At 47.4% G+C, this 23,805-nt stretch overlaps 7 protein-coding genes and 1 pseudogene across 7 annotated transcripts, besides 7 other annotated features; 1 reads left to right on the top strand and 7 right to left on the bottom strand.

The window, feature by feature from the left end:
* Positions 1–793: 793 nt before the first annotated feature.
* Positions 794–810: a microsatellite.
* Positions 811–890: 80 nt separating this feature from the next.
* TraAM80_06631 (40S ribosomal protein S12) lies at positions 891–1,319 on the bottom strand (the record flags this gene model as incomplete). Its single annotated transcript, XM_029383465.1, has 1 exon — positions 891–1,319. The coding sequence occupies one exon, from the start codon at positions 1,317–1,319 to the stop codon at positions 891–893; it is 429 nt and encodes a 142-aa protein (XP_029236715.1).
* Positions 1,320–1,821: 502 nt separating this feature from the next.
* On the bottom strand, positions 1,822–4,242 carry TraAM80_06630 (putative target of rapamycin (TOR) kinase 1; the record flags this gene model as incomplete). The annotated part of the gene is made up of 1 exon (XM_029383464.1): positions 1,822–4,242. The coding sequence occupies one exon, from the start codon at positions 4,240–4,242 to the stop codon at positions 1,822–1,824; it is 2,421 nt and encodes an 806-aa protein (XP_029236714.1).
* Positions 4,243–4,336: 94 nt separating this feature from the next.
* On the bottom strand, positions 4,337–9,136 carry TraAM80_06629 (putative target of rapamycin (TOR) kinase 1; the record flags this gene model as incomplete). The annotated part of the gene is made up of 1 exon (XM_029383463.1): positions 4,337–9,136. One exon carries the CDS (start codon positions 9,134–9,136, stop codon positions 4,337–4,339), a length of 4,800 nt encoding a protein of 1,599 aa, XP_029236713.1.
* Positions 9,137–9,203: 67 nt separating this feature from the next.
* Positions 9,204–9,229: a microsatellite.
* Positions 9,230–9,570: 341 nt separating this feature from the next.
* Positions 9,571–9,597: a microsatellite.
* Positions 9,598–9,911: 314 nt separating this feature from the next.
* On the top strand, positions 9,912–10,183 carry TraAM80_06628 (hypothetical protein; annotated as a pseudogene).
* A 38-nt stretch (positions 10,184–10,221) lies between these two features.
* On the bottom strand, positions 10,222–10,995 carry TraAM80_06627 (uncharacterized protein; the record flags this gene model as incomplete). Its single annotated transcript, XM_029383462.1, has 1 exon — positions 10,222–10,995. One exon carries the CDS (start codon positions 10,993–10,995, stop codon positions 10,222–10,224), a length of 774 nt encoding a protein of 257 aa, XP_029236712.1.
* A 37-nt stretch (positions 10,996–11,032) lies between these two features.
* Positions 11,033–11,074: a microsatellite.
* A 275-nt stretch (positions 11,075–11,349) lies between these two features.
* On the bottom strand, positions 11,350–12,207 carry TraAM80_06626 (legume-like lectin; the record flags this gene model as incomplete). Its single annotated transcript, XM_029383461.1, has 1 exon — positions 11,350–12,207. One exon carries the CDS (start codon positions 12,205–12,207, stop codon positions 11,350–11,352), a length of 858 nt encoding a protein of 285 aa, XP_029236711.1.
* A 179-nt stretch (positions 12,208–12,386) lies between these two features.
* Positions 12,387–12,415: a microsatellite.
* Positions 12,416–12,442: a microsatellite.
* Positions 12,443–12,457: 15 nt separating this feature from the next.
* Positions 12,458–15,790, bottom strand: TraAM80_06625 (putative ubiquitin-protein ligase; the record flags this gene model as incomplete). Its single annotated transcript, XM_029383460.1, has 1 exon — positions 12,458–15,790. The coding sequence occupies one exon, from the start codon at positions 15,788–15,790 to the stop codon at positions 12,458–12,460; it is 3,333 nt and encodes a 1,110-aa protein (XP_029236710.1).
* Positions 15,791–15,801: 11 nt separating this feature from the next.
* TraAM80_06624 (putative ubiquitin-protein ligase) lies at positions 15,802–23,616 on the bottom strand (the record flags this gene model as incomplete). Its single annotated transcript, XM_029383459.1, has 1 exon — positions 15,802–23,616. One exon carries the CDS (start codon positions 23,614–23,616, stop codon positions 15,802–15,804), a length of 7,815 nt encoding a protein of 2,604 aa, XP_029236709.1.
* Positions 23,617–23,644: 28 nt separating this feature from the next.
* Positions 23,645–23,805: a microsatellite.

Here is a 23,805-nt window from a genome sequence, read left to right as displayed (position 1 = left end):
CACCGCCTGCACCTGTGCAACCTTCATATTATCCATCGACCAGAATGCAGGAGCCTCCTCCTCTGCTGGGGGCAAAACGTTTCGTTGCCGTTCGTCCGCCGTGGGACACGCATCAGGAGCCGCCTCCATTCCTTTTTTATTTATACCTTTGTCTGTATTCGCTTGAGCAGTCTTTCTCGTCGGTTTATGTGTTTTCGCCCCCACACGAAGCAAAACAAAAATAGCAAACAAAGGAGAAAAATAGCAGACATCAACGGGGCACAACAGCGAACTCCACGGAGGCTGTACACGACAGGTAAACGCAATAGGAGTAATAGCAGTGAAAGGAGGCAAAGTCAATGGAATTTACAGTGCGTTTCCTCGTTATGTTGCCCGTAAACAGGCATTGTGTTTACTATATTGAGAAAGCAAAATGTTTGTTATGTTCGTATCGGTTTCGGTGTTCACGTGCAATAGAGCCTTTTTTTTTCTGTTTATTTTTCGTATTGATGATAATGTGGGCGGTAATGTGACTGTCATTGGCATCAAGGATTCGTTAGTAAATTGTATGCAAGACATTTCTAGCATCCTTGTGTTTCACTGCGTTGTTAAAGAGCGTGCATAGTGATACCTTCCTACTTTGTGGTCGTAGCATAAAGGGAAAAGGAGCAAAAACACAGATGAAGAGTTGTTGTTGTTTTTTCTTTGTAGTCTCAACGTGGTTCCTGCAGTAGCATGAATAAAAAATGCACTCTATTTGTGAAGCAATGATTAGGCATAATAAAGACCAAATAATAAAAAAGTGTTTGCGCTGTTTTTTTTTTTTTTTTTACTTTAAGGAAAAGAAAAGCAAGACTCATGGTTTTGGTTGCATCTCTTTCTCCGTAGCACCAAAACAAACTTCAGTGCATCTATGCTGCTAGCTGATCTAACAGCATTTTGAGGGCCCTTGTGCGCTCCCCAAAGTCGCGAATGGCGACACACGAGCACTTGAATGTCTTAACGCTGCCATCGCTTTTCTGCTTCTGAAGCCCTGCCCATTCTGCAAGCTCCTCACGTGACTCCACCTCCACGAAGTCAATGTTAGCCTTGGTGGCAAGGCCCTTGATGAGCTTCTTGTATTCCTCGTCCTCACAGTCTGCGGCAAGAAGACACATGTAGGCAGTACGGCGGTCCAGGGCGCGAGCAACCTCTGAAAGGCCGCGCACCAGACCGTTGACCTCCCTTGACTTGCGAACGACAATGCGGATGGCATCCTTGAGGTTTTCAGGCTCCACGTCTACTTGCTGGGTGACGGTGGGCTCCTCCACCTGCTTCGCAACCTGTGTTTCGTCAGCCATGGTGTGTGTTCTTGTCCAGTGACTATGTCTTAGCGCTGGTTCATTTAAAAAAAAGAAGTTACATTTGGGTATATTATGGGACGTGAAAAGAATGTTTAAGATAAAGTGACAGTCACAAAACATAATGCTCCAGATGATGCGGCATGATCAACTTTAAAAAAGAAAAAGAAAAAGAAAATAGCTCACACTGCGACAAACAAAAACAAAGTGGTTGGGAGGACTCTCAAAACAGTCTCATCCCATTTCTTCCCACACTATGGAAGCGAATTTCGTTTCCTCTCTTCACCATATAGGTTCCTCATTATTTTGTGGCGTTATTCTACTCCTGATGTTCCTTTCATTGGGTTCATTTATGTTCTCTTCTCCTTCTTACCTGCCTTGGGTGTGAGGGGGCGTGCCTTCGCATACCCCGCCCTTCCCGCTCTCCCACCTCCTGTCCCTGTGTATCTTAACTGTTGCCCGTTCGGCCTCTTCCCCCTGGTGTAGCTGCATGGTCTCCGCCTTACCAAAATGGACACCAACCTGAAAAATGAACGCACAAATTTTCGTTGGACGTGGCCTGCTCAATCAGTCTCGAAACCTGCTCGTCCACAGTGAGGCCATCATCACCACAGTTCTGCCTATCCTGAAAGAAGTCAAGTCCCTCAAGTTTCTCTTTGATGCGGTTCACGACACATTGCGCCTTTCGAGTCTGCTGCAGTGTAGTCTCTTTTTCCTGGCAGCCTGCACGCGAGATTGCTCCCCGACGGTGCAAAGATCGTTGGGTTCCGTGTACACTCCCCACATTATATTCTCCATGAATGGCACGCAGTGATCCTGTCAGCGAGGTGGACTGGGTCACACTATCCTGTGCGTTTCTGTATCCGTCGTTCCCTTGCTCATCACGCCACCAAGATACTAGAGGATCGTGAACAAACGCCTCTAATAGGGCCAGTAGGCTACTACCCTCTTCCCGCAGAACGCCCATCACCATAATGCACCCATGCCGAAAAAGGCCTTCTATGCCCCCCATCTCCATTGCCTTAACAAGCATACGCGTAAGGCGAAATGGCACCTTCTCTGGGTAATTGCTACGTTGCTGTGCAACCTCGAAACAGTCTCCAAAATCGATGTGCACCACTCTTCCACTAAACGCGTGTATCATCAAATTCGACGGGTGGCGATCACCAAGACCCAAAATGTGACCAACCATAGACATGGTAGCAAGAGAACTGACGTAGGTTGTTCGCCTCTCAAGCCATGTCTCCGCGCTGGGAGCCTTCATCCAGAGCGAACGGACAAGGTCGGCACCTTCGGTCCTTTCCAATGCCAATTCAAATGGTTCGACATGTTGAATAAGAGTGAGATGATGTAGTTCATCTGACATGTTTCGCATTAGGTTGAGTTCGATACTGATGTAGTCGGGATTGATGCGGTACTCCTTAATGATCTGGTGGAGTGTGTCACAGTGATCCACCCAACCGACAAGTCCAGCGTTGTCACTAAGTGGGGTTACAGAATAGGTTTGAATAAGACATCCTCGACGTTTAGTTACCAAGTGTTTTTTCAAAATGGTGTTTGCAAATCCTAGTAACTGCATTACCCGTTCGTCTAGCCGGAGGTCTTCATGACCCTTCAACAAGAACTTGTAGAGATTTCCGTCGGAACCGTTAATAAATATGCGCCGTGGGCGCTGTTTCGAGTTCATTACTTTCAAAGTACTTCGAAAAGAAGCAATGCGTGGATAGTTGTCATTCTCCCTATATTGTCCTGGAACAACCAGGGACAAGTTCTTCCCATTCTGCAAGAGGCGTGGACTCACCAACTGCAAAGCTAACGATGACATTCCATTGATCTGTTCATCCACCCTTTTTAGCAGGGTCCTAAACCGGTTCCATGCCTCTTCCATATAGCCTTCACGGCCCAATGAAGCAGCCTTCTCTACGTAACCAAAGGCCTCCGTCAGAAGTTGACCACATTCCATGGCAAAATGTGATTCCGCCATTGTTTCAGGTGTTTTTAGTTGCTCTAATAAAGGCTTTAATGCCAATAAAACATTATAAACGTTTTTCTCACTTCCCCATCTAAACCACACCCGTTCCAATTCGTCAAGCCATAGCTCCGGCCACAGGACAGCACACCTTACCAATTCACGACAAGCCAGAGCAGCATCATTAACCATGGCTTTTCCATTATGATGAAATTCTGCAATTCGTGCAAGCACACGCTGCGTCCCCTTTTGTCGTTCCACATTCTCGGATGATCCCTTCCCTTGGTAGCTCGTGTTCGCAACATTCAAGCTATAAAGAATAGCTTGCGGATGCGATTTCGCAATGATGACCATAAGATGATAGGCATATTCCGCAATAACTGCATCACGAGAATAAATGCGAGCAATAATTTGTGGAATGACCTTTAGCCACACTGTTGGACTTACTTGGTGAATCCCTCCCTTAATAGATGCGTTCCCTTGAATCGATGGCAGTGATGCATGCATAAACCAAAGCGACAGAAACCCAAGCGTATCCTCCAACTCCTTTGAAAGGCAAACACTTCGGAGATACCCATCAATAGCCCGAAAAATGTGCTCCTCAGCATTTGGAGAGAGGTTACCAGAGATATTTTTAGTTGCTGCCTCATGATGCAGACGGGCCCATGTATGCCAAATGGATCCGTTTTTATTATCCAAATCGGTGGCGCGGTGCAAGTGCTGCAAAGCGCTTCTTAATGTTTTGGTAAAATTGTGTGGCTTTTTTCGATGTGTTAACCATTCCGCCAACTTGGCGTGACAAACTGCCAACTCTTCTTGCGCGTGATTGGCGGGCTGAATCTCCACCTGTTCCACCTTTTCCAAATACTGCTCCAACATCTCTATCGCCTTATCTTTCCGGTTGGTTTCGTACAGGTGCTGAAAGGCACCTAGGGCTATCGCAGGCTGAAGCATCTGATTCGCGACCGCCGACTCAATGGACTGGTTCCCAAGCAATTCATGCAGAATGTTTTTGGAAACCTGCTCTCGGCCGTTGGCACGGCTAAGACTAACAAAGCGGAGCCACATGTCCAATTCCTGCGCGGGATGCACCACGAGAGTGTGATTGGCCAAAGTGCCTGGCCATCCTTCGTACGCCATTCGATCCCAGTCGCCTCTCCCAAAGTTCCTGCCAACGATGCACGCTTCGCATATCACGCGCTGCCACGGCAAGCTCTTCCAACTCACTAAGCTGTTGAATGCCAACAAAAAGCTCATAAGCTCGGTCGTAACTCTCCGCCACAAGCGCAGACAAATTGGAGTCTAATCGTCGGCGACACAACTTGATGAGTCGATCTGACTCACGGAATTGTCTTTTCCTTGTCGCAAGCACAGCCTTGTAAAATATGGCTGTGGTGCCAATGTAACCAGCGTCACTCATAAATCCAGTAATATGCTCCATATCATCCCAGCGTCGCATGAGCCATGCAGCGTGGGCCCCCATGGGAGCCAACTCCGCAACGTCTTTTTTATTTACCTGCACGGAATACTGCTTCCACAAGTTAAGTACCTTCTCATAACTTCCCAGGGCGTCTAGCGCCTTCATTAACCCAACTATATTGGAAAGTGTATTTGGCTCCTGTCGTAGACGTTGTTCATAGGCTCGATAGCTTTGGGACCACCATTGTAGTTTATCGAAGAGTGTTGCATCCATCATTTGCGAAAGCTCAGTAACCTCCTGCCCTGTAAGCATTGAGTAGTTCTGTTGAATGAATTTTAACACCGCATTCGCACTTTCTCTCTGTCCAAGCAGGTTACAAAGATAAATGCTCTTTTCACAAAGCTGCAGTAAATTTTGCCAAACTCCAGAAGGTAGTGGACGTGGAATCCCTCGAAAAACGCTTCGCTCATACTCTCGAATGGTCTCAAAAAACTCAATTTCAACATAGTGGAGCGCTTTAGAGTACAAGTTGCACCGTTCACTACTCTCCATTAACGTGGGAAGGTCGAAGAGTCTAAAATCCGGGTAATTACTTCCATGCCCATTGCTGTGTGCGTTCTGACGAATCTCAAGACGCTCCATGTATTCAGACAGGTTGAGTAACTCCTGCAAAACCTCGGAGGGCACCCGTGGTCCATGCAGCACCTCACTCAGTAGCGAAACCACCTCTTGCCGGGTGCTTCCATTCATTTCATTATAGCAAGTAGCAAAGGCAGAGTATAACATTTGACGTGCAAAAGGATCGTGTAACTCGGCCAGCGCGAGAGCAGATCCATGGGACGGTGATGGACTTGAGCGTAAAAGAATCACTGCAAGCTGCGTGAGCCAGTGATTCCAATCCTCGTCATTGGAACGAACCCAGTTTCGCAGTACATGCCGCAAAGTCTCAAAGGGATCCGCCGGCCGTTCTCTGGGCAATTTGGCTATGCTGGGACCCGAACGTGAGGCAACAGTGGCATTCTCCCCATTGATTTCTTCTTGACACAGTTGCATCTCTGGGTGTTTTCTTGTGTTAATGTTATCCCGCAAAACGCTGCAGAAACGCTTGTAGTTTACACTCATCCCCCCATAATACCCTGCAACGACAGGAAAAACTATGGGTGTAAATTTTTCAAACGCCCTTCCCAGTCTCTGCGCAATGGAAAGCAGGGCTGTTAGGGCAGCATTTCCCAGGGAATTTTCCGTGGTCGCCTTCATATGCCCCGGCTCTTTCAGAGCTCCACAAAGGCAATGAACACAGCGTGACGCATGAAAACGAAGACTGGAGAGTTGTTGGGCAAAACTTTTAAGTGCATCCACTGCTGCTACGCGACATGCCGTTGAAAATGAAGCGTTTACAATCACATCACACACCACAGGCAAAACATTGTGCAGTTCATCCTCTAGAAGTGATCCCATCTCTGAAAAGAATCCAAACACCCTTTCACCGGTTACATGCGGGCTCTCCTCCACCACATTGAGAATTGGAATGAGTAACGAAGACAAGTACGGCCGAAATTCTTCACGAAAAGAACGCCGGAGCTGCTTTACAAGAACAAGCGTCTGATTGAGAACAGGAATGTCAGAAGACGAAATAAATGAGGCTACAGCTGAGGTGAGTTCATCCAGGTGTGGGCGAATGTGGCCTTTAATATGTGAAACAAACGAGGTAAGAGAAATTAAAATCTCTTCCCGCTTACGTACCTGCATTTGGGCTTGCTTCAAAATCGATGAGAGGATCTCCGCGTGATAAGGGACGAGAACACTGGAAGATTCCTCCCTCAGTGAAATCACCTTCACAACCACATTCACTGCGCCCACACTTTGTTCTTCCGTTAATGAAGGCAGCGAAAGAATCTGCAGGACGCTGCGCACGACAGTCTGAGCAATGGAATCTTCGCTCCCCAACCCAAACGCGGGCATCGCCTCCGTGTCACTCTCATTAACGCGTGAATCCCGAAGAATTTCTTTTACTCGAATGGGATCAACAGCACCAATAACTCCCATAAGCTGTAGCACATCATTTCTAACAGGCCAAGTCTCCTTGAATCCACCATGCAACGCTTGAAGCAAGACGGAGAGAAGTTCGGGATGGGCTTCAAAGATATTCACGTCTCTTGTCGTACGAATAATGTCGCCAAGAGCTCGTAAAACTTCCCGTTTCTTTGGTAAATGGGAGGAGTCCAAAATATGTTGAACGACAATGGGACGTATTTCGGCAGCAACCCGAACATCATCGCCCTCCGCATACCGTACGAGCTTTCCAATACACGATAAAAGTGCTGTTACCACTGAGTCCTTCTGCGAAGGCTCCCGTAGACGTTTAACGCAGCTGTTAAGCAAGGAGGGTACATATGGTTTGCAGAAACCAGGTGTAGACTCCACGATGGCCCCCAACAGGGAGAATGCCTGTTCTTGCTTCTTTGCGTGCTCAAAAAATTGTATCTCCGTCAAGCATTGCACCATTATTTTCCTTAACATAGGGCAGACGTGTGCCGGATTCCGACGTGACACACGACCCAGTAACCGAACCACCACTAATCGGTTTTGATGCTTATCGTATAGGGCCGGAAATAACGAGCTAACAACGTGCTGGGGAGACAAGGTATGATCGTACTCCTCGGTGAAGCTCTCCAACGTATGCAGACGAATATCACTCTCGGGATCGGAAACAGCCGCATTCACAAGTGTACTTATCACAGTGTTAACAAGCTTTGAGTGGTCACGACCGTGGTGAAGCACAACTCCCTCTGGCGTCCGTTCACAGGGCAACTGAGAACCTGCGCACCCAGAGAGAACAAGCTTAAAGCAAAGATTTATCGCCGCCCGACGTAACTCCTCGTGAGGAAATGAAACATAACGAATAACGGCATCACAGAGGAAGGGTAAAGTAGAGTATCCTGAGAAATCCAGACTGCTTAGCGCACTTAAACACTGCAAGGAAAGCACAGCATCAGCATCGCTCTCACCCGTGCCCATGGATAGGCGTTGATGAGCACTTAGCAGCTGTTCTTTCGTCGCGTCCAGCATCTTCGAAAGACAGGTAGAGCGCAACTCCGGGAAAGCCTCACATATTCTTGCAATATCCTTCGCAAACCCCACAGTTGGAGGTCCAGAAAAAAGTGGAGACAAAATTTGGCGCAAATAGGGTCGTACAGCCTTGGGGCTAACCTCAGCAAGGGTCGCAAAACATGTGACGGCCTCGAGGCAGCGGCCATCCCTAGATGTTGGCGCTAGTGCCGCCTGGATGTGCGGCATCATACGTTCAAGATAAAGCGGCACATAATCCCGTAATAGGGCTGCCAACTTCCCAATTGCAAGAAACATCATCGACTTCTCCTCACAACACGTTGCCGTGCGAAAGACCGTTGATGCAGCTGAAAGGATAACTGGAATGGAATGCTCCCTAAACGTCGCGGCATCGTAGGATGCGAGGAGAATGAGGGAGTTTAAAAGTTCTCGCCGAATTTCCTGTGAAAGGTTGGGTTTGTCTAAGTTCGTATTAATGCAGTGCCAGATCTCATGCAACTGAGAGACGGCGGTAGAAGAAAGCGTCACTGCTGTGCCGTAGGAAGAGGTGTCATTCATTATGGAATATAGTACGGCATTAAAACACAAAATCGCACCATGCTGCAGATCCTTTCTTTTGGATTCAAAACCCCGCATCGAATCCTTCAAAAAATTGTCCCGCCATTTTGTGATGGCACCTGGATGCATGGATGTGTGCATGACGGAAAATGCATGCTGCAGGACGCACGCTGCCTTATCTCGCACTCGCTCAGATGAGTCAAGCAACGCCGCCCGAATCTTCTCGAGCACCACATCAAGCGAAGGCACCACCGTTGACGGGGTATGTTGTAACAGCTGACATAGGAATAGAGTAGCAGCGACCTTGTCTACCGCACCTCCCCCTATCTGGAGATCATTGATGCATGATTTCAACCTGGCTTGTGCAATTCCCTCCGCAAAACTACCGCTGTTGTTCAGTAAAAGACCCCACACCTCAGCTGCCTTTTCCACCACGACTACGTCGGAGGACTTGACAGACCCCTCCAGCAACTGCATGAAAAACTGGGACAAACTGTTGCTACCAATGTAATCGGCGTCCAAGAGGGTTTTGGTGCACAAGATCCCGGCAAGTTGTGTCCCAAACTTACTAAATAAGCCTTGAATTTGTGTATTGATCCAATTTGAAAGCCCCGAATAAGAGGCTCTGGAGTCCCCGCCCCCGCCGCTGCTGCTGCTGCATTGAAAAAAGATGTCGCTTTCGTCTCCGATGATGTACTCTAGTTTCAATATAACAGACGGTAGCGTAGCAAATGTGCTTGAATGAAGTTCATTGAAGATGGGCTGCAGCTGGCCTATCAACGGATGAACACAACTTTCCATATCAGTTGGCTTGCATTAAAGCGATAACGCAAAGCTAAAACTATGGGACAAATACATGTACAAGTTGAAAACAAAAACAAAAACAAAAACAAAGCGGAAAAAAGGAAAAAAGGCGTCACTATTAATGCAGAGAACCTCAGCAGTAGATGTCTTGGTAGGCGCCCAGTCAGTACAAGACAAAATAGAACCACTATATATATATATATACTGTTGGTGTTGGCATTTTTCTATTCCTTCTTTTTCCGTCTTGTAAGGAGGGTGTATTATATCTTTTGTGTCTCACCTCTCTCGCGTCGTATAGTTTGCTTCGCTGGCTCCACAGATGATTGTGGATGCGCTTACCTCCTTCAAGCATCTGCATTGTTCCTATTGTTTCTGTTTCTTTTTCTGTTTTATTATTATTATTGATCCCCCATATGTCGATGCATGTGCACATATATATACATATATATATATATATAAGTGACTTATCCTTCACTATAACCCCCTCTCACACACATAAAGTGGCTTCATCAATTCATCTGTTTCACTGGTCCGCAACGTGCGTGGCCCTACAGCGTGCTGAAGGTCAACGTGACTCAGCGATCAGTCCGTCAGCATATGCCTTGCTTTGCTGCTCAGTGCTGCTCAGTTGCCAGAAGGCAACTAAAAGAGAAGGTCATTAAGGTTTGTTCCCAACTATAGCAGGACCCCATCAACGAAACCGCGCAGCCCCCACCCCATCCTCCACAGCAACAACACGATAATGGCAACGGTGACACGAGTGAGCAATGGCGTAGGGTCAGTCGCTGATGGCACCCTGCAAAGAAAGTTTCAAAAAAAAAAATGAACTACCAAATTCAACCTTTATTCGGACCTCTTTCTCCATTCATGTTCCCCACCTCATGTTTTTATCCCCTATTCCTCATTATTTCGTCTGTTTCTTTGCTGTTGCCGTTGTTTTGTTTTATTTGTCTCATTTCCTCCTCCAGCCATCGTGCTACGGTAAGCCGTTCCACAGCTGTGACACCTGCACCCCGCGCCAGTCTACCTTTTTTCTTTCATCCTAACAGCCTCGTGTCTTTACGGAGCCACATCACCCACCCTCACGCTGCAGGGGTCTCAGTGTTTGATTTTGCGTTTTCCACTGCGCCCTTCCCATTCATCGCGCCGCTCATTAGAGATGCTTTCTTCACCTCAGCGAGGCGTGTGGCCTGTGTGTCGTTCCAAACCACGTAGACTCCAAGCATACCGGCGGCAGCGGCGGACGCGTACTGCACCGTCTTGTAAGGGTTGTACCACGGCATCCACTGGTAATACACCACCATATCAAAGAAGTACCGGAGCAACGAAATAAGTGTATCCCACAGAATCTTCTTACGCCCCTCTGCGCTCTTCTTTGGCCATTCCGGGGACGCTAGGTTGGCTCGCAGACCAAGCAGCTCGTAGAAAAACCCGCAGGTCAATGAAAGCGACTTGAAGAACCAATAGCCAAGACTTAGCTTGTTGCGGTCCCAGTGGCGCATCACAACCGATTGGTAGTAGTTGAGGTCCCCAAAGACCTGTTCCAGGGAGCGAAAGAAAAAGGAACCAAAGAGGCACAGCCAAGAGAGTAGCGGACGGCCATTCCTCTGCTTTAATGTGACTATCGCGGAGTTTAAAGAGGCGACGTGCCTGAAGTGATTAGCCAACATACGGCAATTAATGATGGCAGAGCCAAAGCTGGCATAACTCTGACGTGTCTCCTCATCCTTGCTGTAGATAGAGACCAAACGAGAGAGGCCCGCCAAGGACTTCAAGACCAAATCAATGCCTGCCCCTTTTTTTACGTAGGCATCAACTGAGGCACAGAAGGGAACAACAGTGCCCTTTTCTTTCATTGTCGATTGTTCCTTAGCTCCACTCGTTAGACCTCCCACAAAAACAACAACAACAGCAAACAAACAAACAAAGAAAAAAGCGGGAACCGGAGTGTGAGAGGAATGAAAGAACAGAGTAAGCGGCAATCAGGGGAATTGAATCAGCACATAAAGACCCTTCAATGCAGCTGCAAGAGCAATCCAAACATGCTTCCCTCAACTTATTCTGTCACCCATGTTCAAAGCCCGGAAATAAGGAACAAATAGAGAAGAATAAAAAATAAATGAATAGACGGAAAATGACGGCATAAATTGCTACATATGGACAGTATACAAAGAGCAAAACAGGTATGCTATTTCCCTCTTCATTTCCTCTCAACCATCCAAAAGTTCCTTCTCCGTTGCATTTGCTTCCTCGTCAAACAAGCGGAACTGAGCAGCCTGTTTTTCCTCCTCTTTGTGATGAGCTACATCTGATAAGGGGGTCATGATGACACTATGAATTTCATGAATAGCCTGAGCTGTTGCAGAGTTCACAGCTGTGACACCAAAATGATACATGCCAAGAAGGGAAGGCGAGGAAGCCGTTGTACAAAAAACTGCTCGGCTGTAATCCTCCAAGCGTGGCTCCTCGTCCATGTGGGTCACGTAGAACACGCTAATGGTGCCTGAATTATAGTGGATAGTAATGGTAATGTGAAGCTCGCCCAGCGAAGGCACCCGACAGTGACCTTGGCGACGCGACAACAAGGATCGGCGATCCATGTCAGAACTGTTGTCATTTTGAACAAGCGAAATATCATCGTAATGCCCCAAAATTACGCCCACACCAAAGAAACGTTTGCTAAAGCCAAAGAACTCCGTATCCGTGTCTCCAGTAATCTTTTTCACAGTGGTGTACCAGATACCAATGCCACTGTCACTCATATCACCACGCCCACCCACGTGACGCCCGCGCATCTGCAACGTGACGTTGAGTTCAAAGGATTCCATGTGATTTGCATGCCGATTCCATAAATACCCCTTGGCACCGGGTGATCTTCCCGTAAGACGGATATAATTATCCGTCACGACCGTGCTGAGGCCAAAGGACCAAAAACGCATACCACTTTCCCAGTAGTTTTGCAGAATTGGTGGAACGACAGAGTGAACCTGTATTTGGTCCATCCCGCTCACCTCTCGCACAGGGAGAAGCAACATCAGCAGAAAGAGCAGCGGTGTAAAGGCACGCATTTCAGGCTACTTATGTCCTTGCAGGGAATTTCACACTATTAAATCAGAAAGAAGAACAAAGAAGATTATTATTAGCATGTAACGTTAAGATAACAACATGGAACGAGATGTTCTGGCGCCGCAGGAGACAGGGAAAATGAGACCACCACCACGGAGACGTGCCGTATGTATTTCCTACTAGAAAGGGAGAGAGAAAGAGAAAGAACGCAAAAAAAAAAAGCAAAAAAAAAAAAAAGGAAGTGGCGTTGTGTCAGTCACTTAGCATGGCCGGGTCCACTTCATCCTGACGTGTATCTTCCAGGCCCACCATCAGCTGCGGCGCCTCACCTTCGTCCACTTCTCGCGGGTTAAAGTCGGTGTCGATGTCAGCGCAGTTTTCGATACTATAGTACAACTTGGCCTTCAGCACCTCCACTGACGAGTAGTCCGGGAGCTCCAGGGCAAAAAAGCAGGTGGCTGCACGGGGCAGTGCGCTATCCGCGTCGCCTGAGGTAGAGAGCGGTAGAACACGCAGCTTGACAGGGAGCCTGTCCCGCCCGGAAACAAACCGCAGGAATAGTCGGCGTTGCAATGGCGTCGCATCTTCCAGGGCTTGCCACAAAAATTGTACCCTTCTGTCATCACTTGTCAGCCCCTCGTACAGAGCACCCTCTCTCAACTCTCCCACAGAGTAATCTGGTTTACCGCAAATGCGAAACTCCAGTTCGCTTGGGGTCAACAGGCAAAGCACAGTTTCAGGAATCACGCTCAGTAACCCATCGCGTATCTTCCCAAGCTGCCGCGTGTACTCACCAAGTCGTGCAGAAGAAAGGGCGTCAGCGTAGTCCTCACAGCGCTCCAGAGTAACACGGGTGCTACTTCCGCCCGGTATCAACTCCTTTATTGACCCGTCGCTGAGACGCGTTGTAAAGGTCTCAGCATCAAATACATCATCAAACATGTCACCAGAGCCGACACGGCTCTTCAAACTTCTAAACTCTCGGATGCACTGCAAGCAAATGCGATCTACATCGTCGATGTCCGATTCCTCAATGGGATAGAAGCATAAAAACTTCCAGACAATAGGAGGGAAAAAAAGACCTAGTGGTTCATTGTTTCGCATAGCCCCACCCATTAACTGGCCAAGAAACACAAATGCCGCCAACTCGGCCGCTCCTACCGCAGATGCAGCAGGCACAAAGGCATCACGGTACGTACCTGTGTCATGCACATTGTTGGCTGTTGGAACAAACAGCGGCAAGGAGGTGCTCATAAGCTCACGGCACATCTCACTAATGTGCTCTCGGAATGGGCCACCAACGTCCTCGGAACCCTCACCTAGAAACACAACACCCCAAAGCCGTTTGTTTGTACGAAATGCGCGTGGATGCTGGCCGGCTAGTAAGGAAAAAGTTTGCCCAAAGACGGTTGACATCCATAAACCCTTGTTTGAACGGGCCTTCAATCTGTTAATAGACAGCCGAAGGTGTTCGGTACGAACATTTGTCACACGAAGAATGTCATCTATGATATCATTCCTAAGTGACGCAAAAAGAAGACCACGACACGCTAAAAAAAGTTTTGTGGATATATTAGGATGTCGGGTATCAAGATGCAGAAACGGGATAACAGTCTGTGAAACCCGAGAAAAGGCAACCAGTAGCATATATGTCTTCCATGCTTCCTGAGCGGGGATAGGAAGATCTCGAAAGATCTCCGTGCAGACTTCCTCCGTTATCTGTGCAAAACTTTTGCCCTCCCTTTGGCAGTACTGCTGTATGGCTTCCACAACCATAGAATAGGGTTTCACCTTATCCCGTATAGTAAACTCATCAGCAGAAAGCCAAATATCGCGCAAGGCTCGTAACCGCAGTAGTGTTGTTGATGGACGAAGAGTCGAGTAAAAGGCATCCATCCGTTCATTCCAGGAGTCCGGAACACCTAACGCACAAAATCCTTCAGGTTTGTACTTGAAACTGGAGGATCCAAAGTTAAACAACACTTCATTCCCAGCTCGAAGCGAGACTGCAGGTTCGTAGGCAATCGTAGTCGGTAGCCCCGCAAATGTGCTATCGTTCAAGTTACTATCACATAAAAGTCTACCATTGTACAGGAAGATCATTTTTCTCTCCACAATATCCAATGCACAACCAATGACGTCTCCCACCACCCAGCGACGTGAAGCAGTGAGGGGTTCACTCTTTCCATCATGCCACTTAAGACGTCGAAAGAGATCGATCGACCACGAATTGGGAGTGTCCCCGACACCTCCCGTTTGTGGGTCATCCGATGAAGCCCATCCAATCTGAACGAGTCCCTGAGAACGCAACGTGACCTCATAGTACCATTTTCCCCCTGAAACACGGCAATTCGCCCGCACTGTTGCGAATCGAGTTCCCGCGTTTCGTACATGCAGTAAATTTATTTGTACACCCACAGAAGAATGCAAAGAAACATGCGGAGGACCAAATCGTTCCGTTGAGCCATCAAACGGGTTTGCCTCCTCGTGAAAAAAGGTTGGTAACGTGGTGCGACCGGCAGAGACGATGTAAGTAGCAAGATCGTGAAAGGCGCGAAGCTGATTGTAGGGAATAAGTGTCCCAAGTGAAAGGTTCGCTGGGTCGAGAGGAAAACAGTCCCGTGGAGACTCAAACTCAAAATGGGCTCCACCAAAGTTGATTGTGACCCCCTCTTCCTCTTCAAGCACAAAAAATGGATAATAAGACATCTCCAGCTCATCTTGCTGGTTCGCACCAGCAGCACAAACGGCCTCCGCCTCATTTGCAGCAAAGTGAAAGAAAAAACCTGTGTCGCACCCATTAACAAAGAAGGAGCACGTCTTCTTAGCGCCATCCATGACAACTCCAACGTAGTCCTTAGCTTTCCAAATACGGCGTGGGGCCACGGAAGTGTCTTTCGCTCCATGGAAGGCGCCAGTTTTGCCGTTAAACGTCAAAAATGTATCAGGCGTTGGTGCATCAGACCAGTCATGGAGCTTAGATGGAAGCACGCCTATAAACACGTCCCCTGTCGCCATCATACGCACCTCAAAATACCACCTTCCAGAGCCAAGAGGCACGTCAGCGACAACGGAAGTTCCTGAACGTTCACTCCAAGCCAATATTGTCTTATTGGGATTAACTCCTATACGAAGGCTTTCTGGGTGAAGCACTTTTTCAACAGTCACACGCATTCCCTCTCGACGTCGGTACAAGCTGCGTTGTTCAAGCCTCTTCTGCATAAAAGATTCTGTATCGGCTGCGGCGTTGTATACTTCATCACGAATCTTCACTTGTGCATCCCCAATGACCCGCCAACAATGCTCTGAATCTTTGAGAGCAACGTAAAATTCGGCCACGGCCTGAACAAAGCGACTTTGAAGGTGCTGGGAAGCTATTGTTCGCCGGAAAAGGCGTTCCGCCATCCGTCGAAGGTCGTGCATGCGAGCCACATGCGGCATGGGTTCAATGTGCTCTGCCCCATACGTTAAGATGTTTGTTAAGCATGACAATACTATGCGACGTGTAATGCCAACATTCATTCTGCTGGCATTCGCCAAGGATTCAAGGCAGGCGCCTGTTTGCAGGAATTGCACATGCGACATCCCCCGCGCAATCACCGCAGACAATGTGGCGTAAAGCAATCGAGCCGCGGATCGTGGCACGAATGCATCATACAATACAACAACCTTGTATCCCCATTGGGGAGTAGAGGCATCCATTCGAACATCAAAAAAAAACGTGGGGCTCGAATCAAGAGCGTATGTAATGCGTAGCCAGGAGTTTGTGCAATAATACTCGAAAGGGTATGATCAGCGTAGAACGTGACAAGCACGCTACTTGACGAGCACCGTGAATCAAAGTAAAGTTCATACGCACGTCGACCAGGCACATAAACCTCATGAGCCGTTTCAGATGTGGATTTGAAGGGGTGTGAGGACTCAAATACCATCATCTTCTGCTCCCGCTGCACCATGTCAACAAGCTCCTCGATGGCGTAATTTACAACATTCCCATCGTCAGCGCCTGCCAAATGTTGTAGTGTTGCGGAAAGTGACTGTAACAGGTCGTCGTCAAGTGAATTCACGGTAAGTCGCACCATGTTTCTTGCTTGCTCCTTTGTGAGTAATTTTTTTACATTAGGTGTAAGCCGCATCACGTGCGTCAGGATGGCCACCGCATAATAGCATGCAAGTTGTTTGTCAAGTTTGAGAATAGATGTCAGAAGATAGTCCTTTCGCTGTTCCTTCCGTCGTCTCCAAAGGGTAGTAAAACTACTGGCTTCATTTACAGTATCCACGCTGAAGATGCCATCCCCGCCATTTTGTGTGGTGAAGTCAATCTCGTGCTGACAAAAATCATTGGAGCTTCCACTTCCCTCGGTCTGTTCAAACCACGTCACAGCCCCCACTACGGTGACGCTTGCGGTATACGGTGTCCCTCTCGAAATCGCTTTGATGGTGTCACTTGCACACACAAGTGAGAGGGAGTGATGCGGAATCAGACCCCACGATCTCAACGAAGCCAAATTACCCACTTCCTCCCTCGTCAGGGCAGCCCCAAAGATTTGAATATTTTTCATTCCTCCGTTGAAATGCGTTTCCTCACTCTCCGTGGATCCACCAAAGTAAAGTTCATTCTCAAGTAGTGCGCAGCGTTGCGCAAGTTTCATTTCGGACTGAAGCACGCCAGCCTTGTAAAGAGAAAAGACCGATGCATCCTGCACTATTGTTAACTGTATCCAACGTAGCGTGTCCACGTACTGAATAGAAAACTTGCACAGTGATGAGATATCGCCTCCTAGCCTCATCCAACCGCAGTAAAAGGAGGAGTTTTGAATATGCGCCATAAGCCTCCAGTCTCCCGTGACAGACTTTTGATGAAACACCACCTGCGTTGCGGTACTGTCAAATATATACAACTGCATATCAATCGTAAATTTTGGCCCCAACGGCCGCTCGCCCGCAACGCAGATGTAGCCCCTAATAAAGCGGATCCCATCGCTCAACGAGGGATCGCAACGATCCACAGAAACTTCCTCATCTATTCCCTCATCGCTTTCAGCGGGGAACAAAACGTGAAGATCATACTCCGCAGCGTCAATCTCAGCATCACCGCTGCTCATGTCTTCATCTTCACTGGAGGAAGACGTCGTACGCCGTCTTGTTGACATAAAGTCGCCATGATGATCGCCTAGTAACTGAAGAGCCAGCTGGACGTCATTATTGGTCTCGTCCAGCGCCAAAAAACAGAGGTCAAGATTGTAGCCTCGCATGGATAGCTCCTGTGCAAGGCGTGTTCGTAGCTCTCTACTGTCACCACCGCCAACCGCCACAGCACCCGCAGCGTTGCCAGCGCTGCTCCCGCTCAGCACCCGCCCAAGGAGGCAATGCTCAATCACCAACCGCTCCTGGGCCAACGCCTGGTGCTCCTCCAAAAAGTTTTCCCCACCATCACAGAATTTTGCCAGTATGGGAAGAACTTCAATTGGCGCCACAAGAAATCCCTTTTGCACGCATCGCCAGATAATTGCAAGTACTCTGCATCGAAGGATGGTTCCCGTCAAACCATTATCAACGCCAGTCTCACCCCAGATCCGTTGGGCTAGGCAAAGGACCTGCGTGACTTGCCTTTTGTGAAACTTATTATCGCTTTGAGGAAATGTCACCGCATCGTCCCCCATGGTGATGTCCGTCTGACGCAATGAAATGATTCGTCGTTTCTCCTCATCCTCAATAATTTCACACGTTTCGTCGTCCAGTGAATAGTCAACCAAAACAGCTGTGACTTTTGTATGCTTCGACTTTTGCACCACAACGCGATCTCCAGGCACCAGCAGTCGTGGCGCCCCAAATAAAATGCGAAGCGCCAAAGAAGTGTTTACCGTGTCCTTTGGTGTCTCAAGGTTTCGCATAAGCCATGTATGCAACTCATCCCTCCAGCGATGCGGCGGATGGTCGCAGTTTATATACTGCATAAAAGCAAGCGCCGTCCATGCCTCCATAGATGTGCAACTCTCAGACGACATTCCAGGGCACTGCGAGACCGCCCACTCAATCTCCCGTCCCAGTGCCAACAGCGTATCAAGAAACCCGGGAACTTTGTCATCCTCTGTGATACTGTGTGGATGTACCAGGTTCGTAAAAGCAAACCAGGTTCTCAGCAACACGCAACGCAATTTAGGACTCAACACAGCACTCTGAAGTGTATGATGTGTAACTCTTTGTATGACCACCACCACACGTTGTACACAGGGCGTCAACGCATCATCGTTCGCAGACACGAGCACCTTTGCCAAGGTTGTTAAATGGGAACACAAAGATATTATAAATGACTCTGACATGGGAAGCGAGAGAGCACGTTCCATCTCGGTACAGCTAGATTCAATACACTGCTCAACCACTCCTCGTAATCCTTCTACGGGGTCCGCATTGTGTGTTTGTGAAGCACTGCACGATTCCACGAGAGCAAGAGCTGCCCGAAGCGAAAATATACGGAAAACGTCCCATGCATTTTCGCCTAACTGACGTGGTATTGGCTTAATTCCTGGAACTTTATCAAACATAAAGCGCTCTGCCCCAAAATTGAGCTTGATAAGCCCCTTTCCGCATATTCCAATCAAGGGATGTAGGCTATGATGTGTAACTTCTACTGAAGCAACAATATCTTTACCATTTTTAGTCCAATAAATCTCCCTTGTTTCTGTGTTCCATCCACACCCCATAACATCCCCTATGCCAAACGTGCAACCTATGGGCCGGCCAAGTGTATTACTTTCATGCAGCGTGCCCTCTTCGCTCTGCAGAGCGCATGACTCACTATCCCATCCAGGTAACCGTGAAACACTGTAGTCTGATGGTCCTACACCCACGCAACAACTCCCACCAGGGTACATGTCTACAATAAGAACCTCAAAGTAGTAAGGGGCATTTTTTTGGCCCAAAGACCATTCAGCAGGAACCACGCACGTGCCTCTTCCTCCAAGACCCTTAATCGTACAACCAGAACGGCCTATAACTAGGGTTGGAGCTGCCCCACTTGCGGAAAGTCGCGTGTTGCGCATACCTTCTGGTATATCACCATTCAATTGTGATATTCCGTTGGGAGTTCGATTCTCAAACCTCCACAAGGAACGAAGTGTCGTTACAATATCGCTTCGTACTCTCCGAAAATCGATGACTCGAAGCTCGGAGATTAATAACGACAAAAACACATCTGCCCACATGTCATGTGTCTCACCTTTGACGTTGGCCACCACAAGCTCCAATAACTGAAAGAAGGCGCCATGGAGCCGAAGAAAATCTCCCTTTGAACAGCACTGTACATCATCCGAGTAGTGCCATCCTGTAAACGCCTTTGTCAAAACAGGAAGAACAATACTTGCCAAGGTCTCACTTGCCCTTGCCTCCTCAATTAGTTGTCGCAGCAGTAGCATACCAGAAAGTCGATAATGCGCTCGCTGGGTTTGTTGCACAACAAGACTGTCAACACTTTCCCGTTCCACATTTCTATCCCAGAGAAACTGCAAAATAACCGCTCCTGGTTCACCCGACTCTATCTCGCGTTGCTGAGGGAGTTTGGTTTTCAAAACCCTCAATGCCTTCCAGGTCTGAAAAAAACGCTTCCATTTTCGCTGTGGGGTCGCATCTCTGGTAGCAGACCTTATGCGAGGCAGCTCCTCGGCTCGAGCCCCAGAGATAGGTTCAAAACGGGCCAAAAACTTGGCCCTTTCTTCCAAAACATCCAGTGCCTCTCGGTTTTCCTGCCGCGTTGAAAGCACCAAAGCCCGCATGTTATGAACATAGCGAAACATGGGTGCTAGCGTCTGTTTTGTTGCTTGGCGCAAAGACTCTGTGGGGATCAGCAGCGCACAAAATGCTGCCATCAGAAGTCGTTCCAATTTCATCAAGCGATCATCTCGAAGAACCAGTAAGGCACCAGGATCATCTTTGTGTAGTTCATCAACGACTCTCGAAATAGATCCCACACCTTGCTGTATGCTTTTAATAATAGCATCTCGCTCACACCCTGACTTGCGAACACCGCCCCACAGCAGATGTAAATACTTCAGCTCCACATCGGTTGTCACCACATCGGAGGAGACAAGCAGAGAGCAACCTATTCGACACAGCGCTGAGGTCAGCGCCACACCGAGTTCATACAGTAATTGCTCATTGCAAGAAAGAGCATCGGTAAGAGCAAACAAAGCCTCACGGCAACTCTTCAAGGGAGGGAGACAACTTGCTTGAATACCTGTAGGCAGTAGTGGAAGGGCAACTGTGAATGAGGGTAATAACGCCCCCACTGCGCTAGATTCAATGCAGGTGATCAATTTACCAAGGTATAGCTCCGGCTTTTTTCGAAGAGCCTTGGATGATATCTCCATAACCCTCTCACTTGTTCGTAGGAGCAACTTCGCATACGTCGTCACAAAGGTGCAGCATTCCCCTTCATACTTTTCTACGGCTTTAGCGAGAAGAATTTCTTGAAAAACTTCAAGAGAGTGACTCGTCCGTTGTATGGCTTCCAGAGCCTTCCCATTACCCCCCAGCCAACGATCCACCTGAAACACCTCCTCAGCCATCAAAGACGAGCAGAAAAGTTGAGCATTGTCGGTATTGTTCAGTAGCATACTCGATGCATGTAATGACCCATAGTAATCAAGTAGGGAGCGAAACAGCATGTCCTCTTTTTCCGTAATTCGTCCTCTACCGGCTTGTGTCTTCACAAAAGCAAGACGACTTTTTTCAGAGAGCAAACAACGGCACGTCATGGAGAGAAGACCAGATTCAAAAAATGATTCTTGAAAAGAAAGTCGTAATAATTCGGCTCTTGGATCAGGCTCTCCGCTATAACCTTGTGCCGCCTTTATAAGCGCATGTGCATCAGGAAAAACATCTCCAATTTCTTTTATGAGACTGTATCGTTGGTTTTCAACTCGGCAGAGCAAATTTGCATGTAGCAACGCATATAACTGTCTAGTGTAGTCCTCATCCTTTTGTTCAAGCAATACAATATGAATAATTCGCAATAAACTCGAGATTAATCCGTCGGTGGTGTCAACAACAAGCCCCGGGACATGAACAGACCATGATAGTTGATCCACCAAGCAGCGTTCAGCCCCTACAAGACGCTTCGCATACATTGCACACTGTGTCAATAGATCCCTCTCACATTCCAATATATTCTCATACCTGTCCTTCTTTAAAAGGGGGAAATAATGTTGTTGATGCAATTCCCAAATTAACACTCGCTTGGGATGCTCCGCCGTGGAGGCGTAACAAACTAACGAATGCCGCAACGCATTATATGCCATGCCTTTAAGTGGCGTACGAATAGGAAGTTCCACTCTCGCCTGAAATATCAGTCTGAGATCGTAGGTTGTGTATTCACAAATAGTGAGAGAAGGTCCTTCTGTTGGCACAGCAACCGCAATATAACCCGGACAACTTGACAAAAAGAGAATCCCTGAAGACTCTCGCCAGGCAATGGGTGCAAAATCATCAATGCAACGCACAATATTTAGTGGAGCAATAGGAAACTGATCAACCGCTAACCATGTCGCTTGTCCATAGTGCAAGAGTGCATGAGAACCATTTGCAGCATAGTCAGCAATCACGTCACCTTCACCTTCGTCGAGTGGGAAGTACCCAGCTAGGGCGGGCTCCACCGTCGTGAGAGAACGCCTGCTGTCCCTGGAAAGCTGTACAGGGGTGCGGCAACAGCTCCATATACGCACCTCAGCTAAGCATCCCACAAAGCTTTTTCCCAAAACACACTCAACATCTATCAACGCCTCTGGAGAAACGAGAGCTGGTGCGCGGGCGACAATGGCGTCATTAACCCATAGCTCCCACGAGTTACCTTTAAATAAAAGTGCCACGTGCCACCAACGCTGACAAAAGGCTAGGTTCCCAGGAACTGCAAATGTTACAAATGAAGCGCCAAGATGAGGAGTTCTAGAACCACCACGCCACAAAACACCCTCTGGGGTAGGCTCAATTTCAATCAAAACCTCATCCATATTTTTGTCTCCCAACGAAAGAACACTTTGATATTCCAACGCGTTGCATGGATAAACCCACATTTCCACGGTAAATGGATGAAAGTTTTCTTTCAGTGTGACTCGGCCGATAGATATCGCATTTCCCTTAGTAAAGTAGTAACATTTTTTCGCCGCATGCCATAATCCCTGACCACGTTTTAGAGCAGTTTGAGATGTCACATTAAACTCGTGCTGAGCAACAGAAAATATGGCATCCAGATCTTTTTGGATTAAGTGACATTTACTATTTGATATCCGTGATGACTCACTGCACACCAGGCAACTAAGTACGGAGCCGTAAATATCGAAAAGAACATCACGTGAGGCCACCAAAGAGTCGTCAAAGAGAAATAAAATTTTAGATTTGGCTACAAGCTTTCCAGTTGCACGATTGCACCTTTGAATAGAGTAACAAGTATTTCCCATTGTAGACGGCAGTCGAACGGCTAGAAACAGATCCTTCACATTGCACAGAATAATTCTCATATTATTTTCAATTGGAAGTTCAAATTCCTCCCTCAGCTTAAATCGGGTTCCCATCATCCCCAATTGATCAAAGACACATCCCCGATTCCCACTACACACAACAAGCCTCTCGTCGGTTGGGAAACAGGACACCCGAGTTGAATGAATGGAAAAAGATAACTCACAGCTTCGTGTTAGAAATCCATCGGTTTTTGCCTTTACAAAACTTACACGATGTTCTAAAGGAGGAGGGGTATACTCCCCCTGTATTACATCCTTAGTTGGTTGTTGTAAAAGGCAATTCACAACAACACCAAGTCTTTCAGAGCGTAACGCTAAAGAAAACTCAGCAAAAAAAAGTCTTCTTTGTTGCTCCTTTGTCAAATGGGACATATTTATCCGAGACCTAAAGAGTTGAAGTACCTCCACGCATGAGCCAATTTCTTTTGGAGAGGAAATACTTTTCAAAGCCATAGCTTCTGTACCCTCAATGAGAGCGTCACAAAAGGGACCAATGGCTGGGCACACAATGGAGCCTAGATGAACCACAATCTGTAAAAAACTAGGCTTGTGGTTCTCTTGCTGTACTGTCAGGGCAAATGATTCTATTGCTCCCAATAGTCTTTCACGAATAAGTTCAGAAGCAGCAAGGGATCGTTTGAGTTTAACGGAACGAGACTTATCTATCTCCTCAAGATTGCTATTTTGATTCGCCACGCTGCACTTGGAGTTTTCTATAAGCATCTGAATGTACCGTGCTGCATAGGCAGGGTCACATGAAAGCAATGGTATTTCAAAATCATCAAGGGTAGTAACTGTACTTGTTAAAACTTCGTTTTTGCGAAAGGAATTAACGTCTAGTATGTCTGCAATACTAAGTAAACCCCAATCACTCATATCATCCTCCATATTAGATTCCATAACGTAAGAGATATAAGAATCTACTGACAAAAAAAAAAAAAATAAGTACTACGACAAAACAAAAAAAAAAAGAATATATATATATATAATAAAAACAAGAACAAGAAATAAAAGAAAAAAAAAATAAAGAAAAATACAAAAAGTAAGGACCAATAAAACAAAAAAAAGGACAATAATAAACAAAATAAA

Source organism: Trypanosoma rangeli (genome assembly GCF_003719475.1).
Source record: "Trypanosoma rangeli strain AM80 chromosome Unknown Tra_15.4_contig_00248, whole genome shotgun sequence".
In the NCBI taxonomy this organism is placed as follows: domain Eukaryota; phylum Euglenozoa; class Kinetoplastea; order Trypanosomatida; family Trypanosomatidae; genus Trypanosoma; species Trypanosoma rangeli.
This window is presented reverse-complemented; position numbering and strand designations above follow the sequence as displayed.